Source organism: Balaenoptera borealis, assembly GCF_965194805.1.
Source record: "Balaenoptera borealis genome assembly, chromosome: 16".
NCBI classification, from domain to species: Eukaryota; Metazoa; Chordata; class Mammalia; order Artiodactyla; family Balaenopteridae; genus Balaenoptera; species Balaenoptera borealis.
In genome coordinates this window covers 28,364,909-28,383,557 of record NC_138872.1, presented here as the reverse complement: position 1 = coordinate 28,383,557, position 18,649 = coordinate 28,364,909, and the positions used below count along the sequence as shown (strand labels likewise).

Below are 18,649 nucleotides of genomic sequence, written 5' to 3'. Positions count from 1 at the left end.
CCCTGGTGGCACAGTGGTTAAGAATCCTCCTGCCAATGCAGGGGACACAGGTTCGAGCCCTGGTCCGGGAAGATCCCACATGCCGCGGAGCAACTAAGCCCACGTGCCACAACTACTGAAGCCCGCGCGCCAGGAGCCTGTGCTGCACAACAAGAGAAGTCACCACAATGACAAGCCCGCGCACCGCAACTATAGAAAGCCCACGTGCAGCAACGAGGACCCAACGCAGCCAAAAATAAATAAATAATAAATAATAAATTTTTTAAAAAAGCCTGTGGTAGATTAAACGTATTAATGCACGTCAAGCTCAGGGCCTGGCACGGGTCCGCTCAGCACACACTGGCTGTTTTGACTTCTGCTCTACAAGGAGGGCGTTATTATTATCCCCACTTTCCAAGTGACTTATTTAAGCACCACTATTTGAACCAAGAGTTTCTGCTCCAGGGGGCGCCATTCCTGCACGAAGGGAATTACGGTGGCCCGAAGGTGGGGCCGGAGCCAATGCCTGGGCAGCCCTTTTGTCTTCTGTGGGTTAAAGCGCTGGGTAATGAGCCCTTTATTGTTAAGTTGAATCATCAGGATCCTCTGGACTGGGCTGCTTGGGCTGATTCAGACACACAGTTAGGCTCTCGGTGAGCCCCGCCCACCCTGCCCCCGCCTTTGCCCCTCCTTGGGGCGGGGACAGGTTAATACTAACCGGCTGCCTCTGGCCCCTCCCATGCAGAGCCACTTGGGAACAGGACCAGCAGGTAAGCCCGCCGAGCTGGGCGGCTCAGGCCTGTAAGTGCACAGCTGCAAGTACCAGGGGCCAGTCTAGTCTGGGGACAGCAGGTGGCCCATGGCCTTTCCCCTGGCCGTGGGGAAAGGAAATTTCAGCTGCCGGTTTGGAGGCGGAGGGATAGCGGGGAAGAAGGGCCTCCTCCTCCGCTGGCCCGCAGGTCCGGCTGGAGTTGGGGCACCCTGAGCCGGCTGGATGGACTCCAGACCCCTCCTCCCCAGGCCAAAAGACTGCACCCCCCCTCACCTCTACCCGGCTGCATCTCCACGCCAATGGGACAGCTGTTCCTACCAGGTGGGGGCCGGAATCTCACCAGCCTGGCACGGAGACCGAGGGATGGGCACTGAGGGGAGAGGAACCCAGCCAAGGTCAGCCCCTTGGGAGGCCTGAAGCCCTTCCAGGCCCTGGGAGAGGCGAGGGGGAGAAAGGGAACTCAGTCCCCACTGGCTGGCTGGGCTCCCGTTATCTCCTTGCTTCCTCCCTGGCAGCCAAGCCCTAAAAGCCTGGGCATCCTCAGACCCTTTGGAGACACAAAGACCCAGAGAAGGTAAGCATCTGGCTTGAGGATGCACAGCCAAGCGAGCACAGGCCTGGTTGACCAGGGGTTGGACAAGGTGCGGGCAAGCACTGCTTCCTCTCTGGGCCTGGTTTCCCCACACCTGTGAGATGGGAACGTTGAGATGGGATGAGGCCCAGGGTAACGCCAAGCTTATGGCGAGGAGAGGTGAAGCCCTCTTGATACACGTGGATGTGAGCCACGAGGACGGTGGCTTACCTGGGCCGGGCCTCCAGCACACACAGACTCTCCCCTCTGCTTCTACCTCCTGTTCATCTCAGCCCGTCCTTTTGCCCTGCCTCTGTGCCTCTGTCTTCCTGCCCATTTCTGATTCTAGCTTTTGGTTCTTTGTGTCCCTCTGTGTCTCAGTCTCTGTCTATATCTCCCCATCTCTTCTTCTAGGTTTTTTGTTTTTGCCCCTCGCTGTCTCCCTGTTCTGTCCACTCAAAGCCATCTTGCTCCTGCCTGGACCACATCCCCACCCCTCTAGTCTTACTAGGAGTCTGGAACCTGGGACAACATTGACTCAGACCCTTGTCTGGGAGCAGTGTGTGGCCAGTGCCCATGCCGTCACCTGGCACTTCCCGGGCTGCCCTGGCCGACTTAACCCACATGGTTGAGGCAGGCTCGATCAGGTGGTCCAGCCCTTAGCAAACCAGGTGGCCATCTGGACACTGGGAGAGAGGACAGGGCCGGGCTCACGTGGGAGAGAGCAGCACTCGTGGGAGAGAGCAGCACTCGACAGATAGACACATAAACTGCCATCCCCAAGCTGATGCCCAGTGATGCTGTAAAGGGAGAAAGCAGAGAGCGGGACAGAGTGCAGGGTTGGAGGCTCGGGCTCTGATGGGCAAGGCTGGACAAGGCCCTTCCTGCCTGGTTGGGGAGGAGATGGCCCAGCCCACACACGGAGAGTGTGCTGGCCCCTCACCCCCTACTCCCTTCACTCCCTTGGGCCTGGGACTCAGCTTTCCATGCAAGAATGTGAAGGAAAGAGACACCTTTGCCTGAGGCTGTCCTTCTGGCTTCCCTGTGTGTTTGCCTATCTGTTGTGGGAGCATCTCAAGTGTCTCACTCAAAGCCTTAGGTTTCTGGTCTCCCACAGTCACTGAAGGGGCCCGGGAAACAGATATGTCTTGGAGCCTCTCCCAGGTTCTCCAGGGCCTGAACCCCATTTCTCCCTTTCCCAGCCCAAGTGCTGGGGAGGCTGGAGGTGAGTGGAGAGGGGTCCTGCTCAGCTTGGCCCCTGCAGCAGCTTCCTAACCCCCTCACCCACAGGGCCCTGCTCAGGCTGGTTAATGGGGCTGGGTCCACAGTCAGATATGCCTGGGCTCAAACCTCAGCTCCCAGATGACCAGCTGTGTGACCTCGGGCAAGTGACTTTCCCTCTCTGAGCCTCAGTTTCCTCATCTCTTAAATGGAGACAATTATAATGCTTGTCCCAGGATTGTTGAGAGGATTTGATGGATAGTGTGTATGAAGTGCTTAGCGCCAGGCCTGCAAGACAAGCAGCAAGAAATAGCAGCCATTGTTGTAGTTGTTGTTACTGTTATTGTTTTTATCTTTTCTGCCTGGAGAACTGCACCAGCTTCCTAATGGATTAATAGGTTTCACTCCTGCTTCTACCCTGGCCCCCCATTATTCTCCTCACAACAGCCAGTATGATTCTGTTAAAAACGAAATTAGAGCTGGTCCCACCTCTGTCCAGCAATGGAGATTTTAGCTCAGAGAAAACCCCCGGACTCTTGCCTACAGGGCCCTACATGACCTGCCCATTCCTCCCCACGGGAACTGCGGTAGCCACGCTGGCCTCCTGGCTGTTCTTCCAACACCAATACCTGTGTCTGGCTGGGACAAGACAGGTGAGGCCCCGCCCCAGGGCCTTTGCAATTGCTGCGCCCTCCCCCACCACCACTCTTTCCCCTGACATGGCTCACTCCCAGGCTTCCTTCAAGTTCCCTCTGACAACCCCATTTACGATTGCAGCTACCCTTCCCGATTGCCTGCTCCCCCGGCCAGCTTCTTCCCTCCACAGCCCTATCACCAGCTGACTTGCTCTGTGTTCCTACTTTGCTTAGTGATTGTTTCTTCCCACACTTTCCTGAGAGCAGAGATTGTGTCCAGCACACACCAAGTATCCAATAAATACTGGATAAATGAATGAACAAGAATTGCAAGGTCACTGTAGAAAAAACAGATAACAGAGATGTGCACTTTTAAACAATATCCCCAACACACTCTGAGCCACTCCTTAGATCTCTGAAGAAACGAGGCCTCTGCACAGGCAAGTCCCTCTGCCTAGGACATCCCCCATCCACTGCCATTGATGGCTGTGTCACCAGGGTCCAGGAGCACATGGCACTTGGTGTGGCTGGCTGGGAGTAAGCCAAGGCAGTGGAACCATAAAGGGGATGGGTCATGCTGGACCATACACCAGTGTGACTTTTTTCCAGATGAAGAAACAGAGACTTGCAGAGCCAAATCAGTTCCCTTGCAGCTGTGGTGGCACCTTCCTAAGGACCCAGAGAAAGCTCTGTGGGCCGTGGGGATTTAGGCTCTCAGTGCATGGGACCCATTGCACATAAATGAAATTCAGGTTCCTTACCTCCCCTGTCTGCCCTCTTCTCCCCATTAAGCCCACTGTTCCAGCCACACTGGCCTAGGCTCATTCCTGCCCCAGGACCTTTGCACAAGCTGTTCCCTCTGCCTATATGTTCTTTGGGGTATTTTTATGATTTTTTTTAATTTAAAAAATATTTAAACATTTGATCCAGCTAAAATTGATATTTTTTTTTGGTGGGGGTGGGGGCTGAGTAAGAGATAAGAAAGAGGTCCAGCTTTATTTATTTTTCCTAAATGACTACCCAATAGAAGTCTTATTTTCTAACTGGTTCTATTCAGGAAAACTACATATTTGTAAATGTGTAAGTGGCCACCTTGCTGACCTCATAGTTGAATAGCTGTTCAAGTGATAAAAGGTAACCATCTTCTGCAAATTCGCTTCCTCCCTTTAATTATTTACTTATTCCTTAAGAGACGTAGGCATATGCCTATCATATCATTTATTGCATATCATATTTATTGGCATATCATTTATTGCCTCTTCTATATTCTTGTTTATTTTTTACCTTCTTCTGCTCTCAAGTCCTGGAACAATGAGTCAAAACCCCACCATTTACTGTGCTTCTGTCCTTTTCTCCCAGCATTTCTGAGGCTTCTGGAGAATGTTATTCAGAATATAGATATTCATTACTGTTTTGACTGAATTATGAATTTGTCTTTATCAATATGAAATGACTCTGGGTCTCAGTTCCTACTTTTGACTTTTGCCATCAAATTCCATATTGAGAGCTACCTCTCCCTCCCTCTCCCCCACCCTCTGCATTTTTCTGGAAGACCTTTGCCCCCACATTTACTCCTAACCTTTTCCTTTTGGTATCTCTTTAAGGTGTGTCTCAACAACTAATTTTGTTTGATTTTGGTTTTTGATCAGATCCTAGTTGTGGCAGGACCTGAGTTTCTGAGTCGGGGCTTTGATAGTAAATGAGATAAATGTACTCATTAGTTTTTGGCTACTATTGTAACCAGAAGTGGGGTCCAGCTGCTCGCAGCTCAAAAGCCAATAAAGAGGCAAGGTTGGTGGAAAGGAAAGTTTGCTTTATTTTGGATGCCAGCAACCGGGGTGGTGGGGGTGGCAGGCAGATGCCTGTCCAAAGGCCGACGTCCCCCCCCCTCCCCCGCCACCCCAACAATCAGGGGAAAAGCGCTTTTACAGACAGAGGGAGGGGGCTACATGCAGAAACAGCATAGTCAGCTCTGACAGTCATCTTGAAATTGATCATCAGTGGTCTGACCAGTGTCATCCTGATTAAGTACAATTAATCTTTAGTTCCAGGGTTGGTTTGTTTCCATTTCTTGAGGCCAGTTCTCGGAATTGTGGCAGCTTATGTCAGGGCTACATCCTGATCATCGTGCAGTTAACTTCTCCACCTGGTGGGGGTTTCACTATCTATAAGACTGCTCATAGAATATGGCTCAGAATATTATCTATAGCCCTTTGAGAAGGAAATAAAGGTCCTTGACTATGCTTAATGGCTAAACTATTATTATTTCGTTTTGTTGGACTGTTTTCCTTTGTTTCTGCATTTTCTCACTTCTCTGATTAAACTTATTCTTTGGCTAAAGTTTTTCCACAGACAAAAGGTAGGCTGAGGACCTGGGGGGCAAGGACCGTAGGGTCCTGCTCCATTTCACTATCACTGGTCAATATACATCCTTGAACATATATCTCCGTACACTTAGCCAGTGCTTTGCTAGTTATAAAATAAGAGTGGCTTAAGCAAGATAGAAACTTATTTATACCTTAACAACATTAAACAAGCAAAATGGTCCAATGGTAGACAGAACAGGGTTGGTGTGGCAGGTCTGGGCCACAAAGTCCTGAGGGGGTCTAGTCGCCATCTAACCCCCATGTCATCTCCCATTGTGCAAAATGGCTGCTGGCGTTCTGGCTATCACATCTGAATTCTAGACAGCAGGATAAGGAAGAACAGAAGGACACACTCCCTTTAAGGAGACTTGCCAAGTCGCTTCCAACTTCATTGGCCTGGTCTTGATTGGATGGTCATGTCCAGCTGCAAGGGAAGCTGGGAAATGTAGTCCTTTAGCTCAGTGGCCATTTGCCCAACCAAAAATCTGGTCTCAGTAATAACTAAGGAAGAAGGAAGAGTGGCCAGTGGGAAGCAGCTAGTAGCCTCAGCCTTGGAATATCATACAATGCTCTACCTTTTCTTTCCTTCTGTATTGTTTCACCAATCCTAGGCAGAACTCTACCTTAACTGACGTGGGTCAGCTTTTTTTCAGTGGGATTCTGCCTGCTTTATACCAGATCCTGGTCTCAGGTGGGAGTGGGCAGGCAGCACATATTTCTGGGTCTACTTGGACAGCACTTTGGGCAGCCGAGAAGCTGCAATGAATTGCTGGCTTTTGAAAAAGGTCCTCTACCTCTTCCACTCCACTGATCCTCCAGGGCGGGACAGCCCCTGTTTTGCAGCCATTGAGTTACCTGCCTTGGCCAAGGTAAGGTGGTGTATTGCCGGAAGCCTGCTTTCAGTTTCAAGGTTCATTGGATTCGCTGGCAAAATAACCACTCGTCTCACACAACTGAACAGATTTAATTAATTTCTTTAATAGAAGATTATTTAACATAATTTCAATATACAGTCATTAGAAGGGGATGAATAAAAGTATTAGAGAGATATAACCAAGTATACATCACCAGATTGGGCCGACACTTTCATCCAGATTCAAACAGCAGCTGGGAAGTCCCGAGTAACAGCAACCTGAAGTCCCAGTTGGGAAGGGTCCTGGGCAGTGCGTCCACCCCACGGGTGAGACTTCAAATTGTAGTTCTGGGGGCTTCCGTTTATAATTCCAGGCCGCAAACTGGTATCATCTGTTTGCGCGCAAAAATGCAGCTCTGGTTCAATTGTAACAATGCTGTTGATTTTACCATGTGAGTCACAAAATTTTCCAGACCGCAGGGGACTGACCAGGTCCCCAGGGCTCAAGAAATTCCAAGACCCACTCCCTTTCTTATGGTAAGTGCTGCTTGACTAGTTAGTAACAATTGTGAAGTGTGTAAGCAGGCACGCAGCGCAGTCCAGACAGGGTCACAAGTCAGTCAGAGGCCTCCTTCTGCCTCTGAAGCCTGAACAAGACTACTTTACCAGTTTTCCCAGCAGGTGGGAAACCCTGCCTTTCCAACCAGTCCCAGCCACTGCACCCTCCCCTCTACCTGCAACTCTGCCTGCTTTGGCCCATGATGCATCTGGGTCCTGCAGCCCACACACCTCTTCCTTACACTTTTCTCTGGGCATAGCCCCTGTGGCTTTTCTGCTTGCATCCCTCACAGCACTGGGCACAAAGTAGGTGCCTGATAATCCCTGGTTGATCGTTAAGGGGGAAGTGATGACAAAATTTTGCCATCAGGAATTATGTGTGTTGTGGTATCTAGAAGCGTGTTCAGGAAAATTGTGTGTTTTTAAATGCAACTGACATGTTTGCTGAAATCGTAATCATGATCGTTCACGTTTATTGAGCACTTACTATGTGTCAGGCATCATGCTAGCATTTTGCAAGTTCATGGTCCTAACAATTCTGATGTTGGTACTGGGACCCTCCCATTTTGCACAAGAGGAATCAGATAGCAGAGGTTAAGTTGTTTGCGCAGGGTTGAAGCTGCAGTTTGAGCCCAGGCGTCTGCCTCCAGGTGGCTGGAGTCAGTGCCCGGAGTCCAGGACTGAGGCCCAAGGTTGGATCCCAGCCCCCACTTTGCCCCCAACTAGTTGGGGAGCCTGGGCAAGCCACATCTTGCTCTCAGAAATAAGGGCTAGGCTTGATCAGGGGTTGCAGTGTCTACCGGGCCCGGAGGGGCCCAGGCAGGTGCCCTAAGTTACAGAGGGCCAAGGGTGATTGTTGCCATGTGGGCACGTTGTCCTGGTGCGGTCTTCCAGAATATTCCCAAGAAGCCAGAAATCCTGAGTTTTGTATGCCACGTCCTTCCTGACTTGTGGATTTCAGTAACTAATTATTTACAACACGCCACACATCAAAATAATACATCTGCTGCTCGCCTGCGGCCAGTGAGTTACCAGTTTACAAATCCGGAGCTAGGTCATCTGTAAAGGCTCTTCTGCGGTCAAAATGCCAGATTCCAAAGCAGCCCCTGCCCTCCAGGGGCTTCAGTCTCCCCGGGAAATGTACCAGCATACACCCACACCAGGAAAACCCTAAATGGAGGGTCCTGGGTCCCAGGGCTGGGCAGCCAGAGGAGGTTTCCTGGGGGGTGGGGTCCTGCAGAAATCTGGGATATGGACGGGAGAGGGATGGTGCCCCAGGCAAGGAGCACTGCACAGGCAAAGGCAGAATATTGCCCTCTCTCCATGGGTCCTCTGGGCATGCCCACAACCAGGCCTGTCCTGAGCTGTTAGTGGGCCAGCTTCGCAGGTGAGGAAACGGAGCTTAGTGACTCACCTAAGGCTCCCAGACAGGAGGTGGTGAAGTGGGACTGAAAGCAGGTGGGGCTGCATTCTGCATTCTGCCCACCAGAGAGGAAGAGGTGGCAGCCCGAGGATTGGGCTCCCTCCAAGGAGGAAGGAGGAAGTCTGGAACTGGAGAGTCAGTTCTGTATGTGGGAACCTGGAGAGGAGCTTCCTGGGTGGGGCGTAGCCACAGGGCTGCCCCTGCGGGTTCTAGAAGAGAGACAAGGAGTTAAAGGCTGACCATGCGAATTGAGCAGAACCGAGATTAGCGTCTTGAGGAGAGGTAGGCGGAGCCAAGTGCTGCAGGGGACCCGCTCCAAATCCCATCACCAGCCTCAGGAGAGCCCCTACACCCCTGCAGACCCTACCCCTTTTCCCATCGGTAAAAGGAGGTAATTGGCCCAATCAACATCTCTTTCCAAAATGGTGCATGTGCCACCAGTATTTCAGGTGGTACCTCATGGGGAACTTTTTTTCCTTTATTAATTTTAATAGTCATATGTTAATTTTCATGCAAATTAGAAAAAAATAACTGTCACCAAACCTGGCGTTGCACCATACATAGCAATAACAGCTAACCCTTAGTGAGCGTTTTCTGTGCGGCAGGCGCTGAGACAACACATGCTCATTAACACATTGCATCTCATTACAAACCATGAGGTTGATACTATCACTGCTCTCTATTTACAGAGGGGGGAATTGAGGCAGAGAAGCATGAGTTCAGTTGCCCAAATCATCCAGTTAGTTAAGAGGCAGAGCTGTGTTCAAGTCCAGGCAGCTGGCTCCGGAGTCTCACTCAAAGCTGTAAACAAAGAATGTTGTCTGACATTCCAGCTCTACAAGGATCTAGTTGCAACCCACAGAAGTTGACCACCGACAGGGCTCCCTGGGGGGAATTCAGGATGGAAAAACAGCATGAAGCATTCTGTTTTGGATATACAGCCCCTAGACAGTTAAGATGCATATCTAAGGAAGAATTTCAATGACCCAGAAATCTTGCATCTTCCCTTACATAGAAAAACACTAAAATCATTAACTTGAGCTATCTGGGTTTGTGTGTGTTTATGTGTGTGTGATTAGCAGTAATCTTTTACCAAGATGTATGCATGACTACATGTATTTCCCAGCCAAGAAATTCCTACATATCCTGGCTCCTCCCCTACCTCTCGGGAGCAGTTCCTCAGAGGCTATAGTCCTCAGTAAGACCCCTGAATAAAAACTGGAACTCACTGCCCTTATGTTGTGCGGTGCTGATTTTTTTTTTTCACTTTACAAAGCCTCTCCAATATTTTTCCTTAGACTGAGGGTAACTGCACAGGTGGTATGACACAGGTAACTGGGAAGGTGGTAAACAGATCACAGAATGGTTCCAGGGGGGCTACAGTCAGGCGGTCTCCCAGGGCCTGTCCAGAGAGGGAGCTCTATAATTTGAGGAGAAAAACTCCAGACTGCAATTTTATATCAGATAACCTCATTTTTGTAACAGATAGTATGTTTTTTTTAATGTTTTTTTGACAATGATCCTGACTTTTTTTTTTTTTTTTTAATTATTATTTATTTATTTTTTTATTTTTTGGCTGTGTTGGGTCTTCGTTTCTGTGCTGAGGGCTTCCTCTAGTTGCGGCGAGCGGGGGCCACTCTTCATCGCGGTGCGCGGGCCTTTCACTATCGTGGCCTCTCTTGTTGCGGAGCACAGGCTCCAGACGCGCAGGCTCAGTAGTTGTGGCTCACGGGCCTAGTTGCTCCGCGGCATGTGGGATCTTCCCAGACCAGGGCTCGAACCCGTGTCCCCTGCATTGGCAGGCAGATCCTCAACCACTGCGCCACCAGGGAAGCCCCCTGACTTTTTTTAACATTTATTGTATTTTTTTGTTTTGGCTGCATCGGGTCTTCGTCATGGGATGCGGCTTCTTCGTTGCAGCATGTGGGCTTCTCTCTAGTTGTGGCGTGCGGGTTTTCTCTCTCTAGTTGAGGTGTGCGGGCTCAGTAGTTGCAGCGCGTGAGTTTAGTTGCCCCACGGCATGTGGGATCTTAGTTCCTCGACCAGGGATCGAACCCACATCCCCTGCGTTGGAAGGTGGATTCTTTACCACTGGACCACCAGGGAAGTCCCCAGATAGTATGTTTACATGGTTCACAAATCAAAGTTATATAAAAAGATCTATACTGAGGTGCTGCAAACATCCCAGCGGTTTCTGTGTGTCCTTCAAGGGCTGCTTGGTACAAATACAAGCAAAGAGAACATATTCTTCCTCCTTTTCTCCTGTCTACCTACCTTGATGTTGTTCACTTATCAGCTCGGCCTCGAGGCCTGTCGTTATCCTATCAGCCAGTGAGCTCTCCTGCATCCCTCTCCTTGTAACAGGTGTGTGCTATTCCAAGAGGCAGCCATCCCTTCCACTAGCCCCTCTTCTGTGGGTAGCAGGGAGGTTGTCTCCCATATTTTGCTATTACCAACAAGGCCGCAAGAAATAATAACCTCGTACATACATCATTTTGTCCAGGGCAGGTAAACATTGGCTTTGGGACAATCTCACAGTGCGAAATGGCACCTTGGAGTCATTGTTAATTGACATTTCCCATGGTGAATGAAGGTAATCTTTTCATATGTCTAAGACTTATTTGTACTTTTTCCTCTGAACTGTTCATATCCTTTGTCTACTTCTCTATTGGGTCTTTTTGTTCTTAATCTATAAAACTCTTTATACATTAGGAAGATAAATCTTCTGTCTGTGATTTACATTGCAGTATTTTCACCCAGGATGTCATCTGTCTTTTGATCTTGTTGTTGGTATTTTTTGGCATTTTTTGCAGAGGCTGTTTTGTTTGTTTGTTTGCTTGCTTGCTTTTGTGTGTTCTAATATTTATGCAGTTGAATGTATCAAATTTTTCTTTTGTAGTCTCTGGATTTACAAGTCATGATTAGGAAAGCCTTCCCCACTGGAAGCTTACTTATAAGGGAATTTGTCCATGTGTTCTGCTAATAAAAAGCCACCTTGTTCATGGGGAGGGCCCAGAAGCACAGTCTTTCGCTAGATGGTGAACCTGACGTTGCTCACCTAGTATTTTTCTCCATCAAACACTGCAGGCTGATCTGTGGAGGCAGCAGCCTCCGGCCCAGGGCAGACGTCACCATGGCCTTCCTGATACACCTGCTGGTCTGTACCTTCGGGATGGGCTCCTGGGTGGCCATCAACGGGCTCTGGGTAGAGCTGCCCCTGCTGGTAACGGAGCTGCCCGAGGGCTGGTACCTGCCCTCCTACCTCACAGTAATCATCCAGCTGGCCAACATCGGCCCCCTGCTGGTCACCCTCCTCCATCACTTCCAACCCGGCTGCCTTTCTGAGGTGCCTGTCATCTTCACTGTGCTGGGGGTGGGCACCATCGCCTGCACCCTCTTCGCCTTCCTCTGGAACGTCACCTCCTGGGTGCTGGGTGGCCACCACAGCATCGCCTTCCTGGTCCTCACCTTCTTCCTGGCCCTGGTGGACTGCACCTCCTCCGTCACCTTCCTGCCCTTCATGAGCAGGCTGCCCACCCACTACCTCACCACCTTCTTTGTGGGTGAAGGACTCAGCGGCCTCCTGCCTGCCCTGGTGGCTCTTGCCCAGGGCTCGGGTCTCACCACCTGTGTCAACATCACTGAGACATCAGACACCACCCTGATCCCTGAGACCACCAGGAACATGGACAGCCCACAGGTACCTGGCATTACCCAGAGCTCTTGCAGCTCTGTTCTTGGTCATAAGCAAGATCATACGGAGGGCTGGTGTCTCCCAGATGTTGGGTAGACCAGTGTTCTTGACCTGGCCGCACTTTAGATCACCTGGGGGAGCTGCTGAGACTTACCAGCGGGCACCCCCCTCACCCCCATCTCTGAAATCCTTGGGGTCAGATGTGTTTTGGAATCTGGAGTTTCAGATTTTGGAACACACTTACCCCAAGTCTGGGACAGGGCCTGTGACTCAGCAGTGCAGCACAGTGACCCCCGCTGCCCACAGCCCGGGGCATTCATGCCCAGTAGGCAGATGAAGGCTGTAAACAGACTCATATCCAGCTCAAGTGTTGCTGTCAACTGAGTCACAGAAAAATTCTGGCTTTTAGAGCTTTCTGGATTTCAGAATTGCAGATAAGGGATTGTAAACTTGTATGTATTCAAAATTCCCCAGGTGTCGCTAATGTACAGCCAGAGCTGAGAACCATAGACTTTAGACATTGCTTCAATACCTCGTGTTGTTACAACATCAAACTTCCTCACTGGGTATTGGACAATATATACATCTAACACTATCCAAACCACCGCAGTACAGCCATGGTTGCAAACCAGTGGCCTGGGCCACCATAGCCTGAAAGCATTTTTCTTTTTCAAGAGTTTGAATTAGTTGATAACATTTAAATTTTTTGATTTCACACACATAAATCTAGATGCATGATATCTCTTGGAAAGAAGTCGCCACAGGGCGCCTTTGGGTGGGGCTGCTTTCCCATCTCCAGCCAGCCCCTCCTCTGAACATGTATGTTGTGGTTACCAGCGCTGGAGGGCAGTAAGGGGGGGAAGCTGTAGCTTCCGGGTCAGAAAGAACCAAGTGCACTGGCTTCACCACATACTCCCCAGGACCCTCAGGTAAGACAAACCGTCCTGACACCTCTGTGCCCTCTAAAACCAGGGGTAATGGACCCCACTGCACGGGGCCGTCAGAAGGCGCACACAAGCTGCTACATGCACACTGCTGCTGCCCAGTGAGCAATCAGTCAGTGTGAGCATTTATTATCCATCACTTACTTATTAATAATAATGCCTAATATTATTGTATACGGCAGACCTTGGAGATAATTGAGGGTTTGGTTCCAGATCACTGCAATAAAGCAATATTGCAATAAAGAGAGTCACACAAATATTTTTTGGTTTCCCAGTGCATATAAAAGTTATGTTTACACTATATGTAGTCTATTAAATGTACAATAGCATTATGTCTAAAACAACAATGTACATACCTTAATTAAAAAATACTTTATTGCTAAAAAATGCTAACCATCATCTGAGCCTTCAGCAGGTCATAATCTTTTTGTTAGTGGAGGGTTTGAAATATTTCGAGAATTACCAAAATGTGACCCAGAGATACAAAGTGAACAAATGCTGTTGGGAAAATGGCACCAGTAGACTTGCTCGATGTAGGGTTGCCACAAAACTTCAGTTTGTATACACACACAAAAAATGCAATATCTGTGAAGTGTAACAAAGTGAAGCACAATAAAGCAAGGTGTGCCTGTATTGTCATCATTAATTGTGTTACCTGTACCCTGACATCACCCAGGGATCCGACTGACCCTTGTTTTGTCTTTCCCAGGGAGCTAGCAGCACTTTGGTGTCTGAGCTCGCTAGGACGGCACCCTCCGTGGTCCATCTGGAAAGCCACTACCTCCCCGCCAACTTCTCGCCCTTGGTCTTCTTCCTCCTGCTCTCCTTCATGATGGCCTGCTGCCTCATTGCTTTCTTTTTCCTCCAGCGTCAACCCAGGCGCTGGGAAGCTTCCATAGAAGACCTCCTCACCTCTCAGGTCACCCTCCACTCCATCCGGCCGCAGGAAGGGAAGGACCTGGGACCCCCAGGCCCGGAGGACAGCGGCAAGGGCCAGGAGCCTCTGGAGGAGAAGACAGCCCCCCGGCACCTGGCCCACCTGACCTTCATCTACATCCTGGTGGCCTTTGTGAACGCGCTCACCAATGGCGTGCTACCCTCCGTGCAGACCTACTCCTGCCTGTCCTATGGGCCTGTGGCCTACCACCTGTCTGCCACCCTCAGCTCCATGGCCAACCCTCTCGCCTGCTTCCTCTCCATGTTTCTGCCTAACAGGTCTACCCTCACCTTGCCCTGGAGAACTCTGGTTGGGGGCACACTTCATGTCAGAACCCAGAATCCCACACCCACCTATCAGGCTGGATGTGTAGCGGTTAAGAATATGGTTTCTGGGGCTCAACTGCCTGGGTTCAAATCCTGGCTCTGCCACTTACTAGCTTTGTGATACTGGACAAGTCACTCCACCTCTCTGTGCCTCAGGAATCTAAAAAATGGGGATAATAATAGATCTTCTTCCTAGGTTGCTGGGAGCATAAGACGAGCTAATTTCGTAAAGCTTTTAGAGCAGTGGCTCATGTCAGGTCCACTGTCACCGCCATTGGCCCATGTGGAGGAGCAAGCAGGAATTGAGTTTCCCATTTACAAATGGAAACCCTGAGGCTTGGAGAAAGGGTCTGCCGTGGTCTAATTCCCAGGATTTCAGCCCTGCCCTCCTGCCTCCGGCCCATGTCAGCTCCCTTACAGCTGCAGTTCTAGAAGAATGGCTGGGCAAATTGATAAAATGCAGATTGAGCCAGGCTAGATTTCAATTTTTTTTTAATATAAATATTTATTTATTTATGGCTGTGTTGGGTCTTCGTTGCTGTGCGCGGGCTTTCTCTAGTTGCGGCGAAGCGGGGGCTGCTCTTCGTTGCGGTGCGCGGGCTTCTCATTGCAGTGGCTTCTCTTGTTGCGGAACACGGGCTCTAGGCGCGCGGGCTTCAGTAGTTGCGGCACACGGGCTCAGCAGTTGTGGCTCATGGGCTCTAGAGCGCAGGCTCAGTAGTTGTGGCGCACGTGCTTAGTTGCTCCGTGGCATGTGGGATCTTCCCGGACCAGGGCTCGAACCCGTGTCCCCTGCATTGGCAGGCAGATTCTTAACCACTGTGCCATCAGGGAAGTCCCAATTTCAAATTTTAATAAGCAACCTAAGTGGTTCTGATGTAGGGACTTCGGATCCGCACAGGAGAAACACCCACCTTGGGGTCATGAAACTTTAGGTCTCCCTGCCTCCCACGTGCTCCTCTGCCCTGCCTGGCCTCACAGCCTCTCAGCCCTGCCCACCCCTCACACCCCCAGCCCGGGAAGGAGGAGTAATGAAGACAGGAGAGCTGGACAGAAGATGTCACTTTGCCAGAAAGCTGATTTTTCTCCCTTGAGGTTTAAAAACTGTGGAGGGAAGCTGGAGATTTCTGAGGGAGCAGGACCAGAGGCCACAGACCTGTGGACACTGAGATGCCCAGAATGTTAGAAATACAGAGTCTGAGAGTCCCAGAATTCAAGAATCTTGGAGCAGAACGAGTCCTTAGAGGCAGGGCAGCCCCTCCACTCTCACCTAGGGGTGCATACCTGTCAGTGTTCTGAAGAATGTGGCCAGGGAGACCCCAGGGAAAAGGCCTCAAATGAAGGATGGTGTCCTCAGTGGTCAGACCGAGGGCCTACGTGGAAGGCCACCAGTGTAGTGCATCTAAGCCAGCCACCAGGACCCCCAGATCATGCAAACCTCACGTTGTAGACAAGGTAGCTGAGGCTGGAGGGAGAAGGGTCACCCGAGGTCACACAGCGCACCCTGCAGTGCCAGTGCCATGATCCAAGCCTCCCGCTCATCAGCGCGGCGTCCTGGCTGGGCTGGGGAGTATCGCAGGAGGAAGTGGCAGCAGATGGTACCAGGTGGGCCCACAGCCAGGGCCAGGCCCTGCACACTCTGCTCCCCAGCCCCACAAGACTCATTACGCAGGTGAGGAAACTGAGGCTTAAGGACCAGTCCTGCAGGTGGAACTGGGATTTGAACCAGGCTCATGTAGCACTAGAGTCTGTTCTGTTTTTCCTGCTGGGATGCTAGGCCCTGCCGTTAACACTCAGGATGACTTAGGCCAGCCTTGACCCCAGGAACGTCGCTGACCCACTTGAACTGGGTAGCCTGGAAGTTTCCACGTGGGTCTAACCTCTAAGCCTGGAGACGCTGACCCCTCCGTGTGGCCCCCTGGAGCTGGGCAGGGTGGAGGGGTAGGGACAGAGGTCAGGCTACTCACCTCCTCCATTCACCCCCCTCCCCCGCTCTGTCCTAGGTCTCTGCCATTCCTGGGGGTCCTTACAGCGCTCGGGACCGGCTTTGGGGCCTACAACATGGCCATGGCCGTGATGAGCCCCTGCCCCCTCATGCAGGGCCACTGGGGTGGAGAAGTCCTCATCGTAAGTATCTGGCCTGTGGAGCTGTCCACCTCCCACCCCACAGCTAGCCAAGGCCTGGGAGGTCGAGAGTATAGCCCCTTCTATTGACCAAAGTCTTCGTGGTTACTCAGGAAGCCCAAGGTTGGGGGGAGGGGGAGGGATGCTTCTCATTTGGGAATAGAGGCTTAAGAAGGTGAGCCGACTGGTCCAAGGTGACAGTCCAGCTTCTCCCCTGAATGCCACACTCTTTCCACTATGTGTATGTCAGCGTGGCCTTCTCTTAGTTGCCCTTGACTTGACCATGAGACAGAAAAGCTATTGGGCTCTCCTTTGTCCTTGGGGAGGTCAACTCAGGGGGCCCCATTAGTCCAGCAGAGTCACCCCCAAAAGGCTCTCCTTGAACTTAGAGGTTATTCCATGGGGTCCCCTTAGCCCTGTTAGGTCACCCTAGAAGCGCCCTTCGCCCCTGGGGCTCGCCCCAAAGTTACCTTCACTGCTGAGTCTCTCCCAACCAATCCCCGCAGGTGGCTTCGTGGGTGCTGTTCATTGGCTGTCTGAGCTATGTCAAGGTGATGCTGGGCGTGATCCTGCGTGACCGTAGCCGCAGCGCCCTCTTGTGGTGCGGGGCGGCGGTGCAGCTGGGCTCGCTCCTCGGAGCGCTTATCATGTTCCCACTGGTCAACGTGTTGAGGCTCTTCTCATCCGCTGACTTCTGCAGCCTGCAGTGCTCCACCTAGGCCAACTGAAGTGGCGTGGTTCATCATAAGGCCCCGCCCCCATTACTAACACCCGGAAACTGGGACCCCTTGAGGCAAGGCGTGTGCCCAAGGTCACAGAGCCAGTTGTAGGGAGCTAGGAGGCAGAACTTTTTTTTTTTTTTTTTTTTTTTCAGAGCTTTTAACTGATCTGCAGCACCCAGCTGGAGGATGTTAGAAGCGGAACAGCTGGGAGGTTGAGCTGCCCTTTATAAGCTATGTGACCTTGGGGAAGTCACTTGATTGCTCTATCCCTCAGTTTCTTCATCCATAAAATGGGGATTATAATAAATAGCACCTACTTCATAGGTGTGGCACAGGGATAAAATGCAGAAGCACCCAGCACATCCTGATCTGACGCCCAACAGTAATAACAGGAGTGACAATCTACAAAGCCTAGAAGTGGCCAGAGGCGTTGAGAGATGACCCCTTCCCCATATCCTTTTTCCCCCTATCGTTTCAGAGAAGCTTCTAGAAGACAGATGGCTAACAGTAGAATCTCAGGCACCTTGGCTTCCCAATTCCCAGTATGGAGGAACATTGCACCCCATGCACCCCTTCCTGTCACCCCCTGCTGACCCAGTAAGGCCCACTCCTTGGAGATTAAGTGACCTCCTAAGAGGCAGAGAGAGGATTGGGGCGGAGGGGCCACAGCAAGACTCTGAACGTGAGTCCCCCCACCCCATTCACTGGCCGACACTGAACTGGGAGGCAGTCCTCTGAACTGGGGGGAGGAGGAGAGTGGGGAAGAGTATGTTAGCTACCTGATAGTTTTTTGGTTTTACTTTTTGTTTTTCTTTTTTTAAATAAAGACATTCCCTGCTTTTACACTAAGGTCAACCTTCCAAGAAAAAGTCCAGCATGAACATTAAAAAAAAAGTTTCAATATAATCAGCTTTCAGTTGGTTCTAAGGTCAAGGCCGAGCTCAGAAATAAACAGAATCAAGGGCTTAGAGAATGTCTGGTCCTGGGACTTCTTTTCTTTAGAGGTTTGTTTTGTTTGCTTGCCACCACCCTTCCTTTTTAATTTTGAATAGATAATATAGTCACATGTTTCAAAAATCAGAAAATATAAAATGATGTTCAGCAAAAAAATTCCATCCCTGTCCACTCCCCCCTCTGCCCAGTTCCCCTTAACACATACATGAGCACTTTTATTTGTTCCCTGTTTACTCTTCCAGAGATTATGCAAATGTAAGCAAATTCAAATATAGAGCCTTTTTACATAAAAAGTAGTAAACTACTGTGTACTTTGCACTTTCAAGCAACAGTGAAAATGCGGAGAGCCGTCTTCTTCTTTGTCGTGACTGCATAGTATTCCACTGTGTGGAGGTGCCAGGTTTGTTCAACCAGCCCTCCGTAGAAAGACATTTGAAGGTGCTGGAGACAAAATTAAACACTAAATCTCCCACCAACCCCAAAAACCTCTCCACAAAAGTAGAAAAGAAAGAAAATAGTTTTACTATTGAATATATGTTCAACCTGATTGTGGTGCACATCACAGACAGT

General features: G+C 50.4%; 1 protein-coding gene across 4 annotated transcripts; it reads left to right on the top strand.

Annotated features, from left to right (window-relative positions):
- Positions 1-728: 728 nt before the first annotated feature.
- Positions 729-18,098, top strand: SLC52A3 (solute carrier family 52 member 3). 4 transcript variants are annotated; one of them, XM_082359530.1, is made up of 6 exons: positions 729-749; positions 10,882-10,971; positions 11,466-12,078; positions 13,726-14,231; positions 16,283-16,406; positions 16,910-18,098. In XM_082359530.1, the coding sequence occupies exons 3-6, from the start codon at positions 11,512-11,514 to the stop codon at positions 17,120-17,122; spliced, it is 1,410 nt and encodes a 469-aa protein (XP_082215656.1). In that variant the 5' UTR covers positions 729-749; positions 10,882-10,971; positions 11,466-11,511; the 3' UTR covers positions 17,123-18,098. The 4 variants fall into 4 exon arrangements, with proteins under 4 accessions (XP_082215656.1, XP_082215657.1, XP_082215658.1 ...); XM_082359531.1 differs by lacking the exon at positions 10,882-10,971 and having other exon boundaries at positions 735-749; XM_082359532.1 differs by lacking the exon at positions 729-749 and having other exon boundaries at positions 10,292-10,971; positions 13,885-14,231.
- Positions 18,099-18,649: the final 551 nt, after the last annotated feature.

What these genes read in the sequence shown, in the direction of transcription:
- SLC52A3 (XM_082359530.1), top strand. Translation starts at nt 11,512, where the DNA reads ATGGCCTTCCTGATACACCTGCTGGTCTGTACCTTCGGGATGGGCTCC. An exon ending in GGAACATGGACAGCCCACAG is followed by an intron (nt 12,079 to 13,725) that starts GTACCTGGCATT and finishes TGTCTTTCCCAG; the next exon opens with GGAGCTAGCAGCACTTTGGT. An exon ending in GGGGTGGAGAAGTCCTCATC is followed by an intron (nt 16,407 to 16,909) that starts GTAAGTATCTGG and finishes CAATCCCCGCAG; the next exon opens with GTGGCTTCGTGGGTGCTGTT.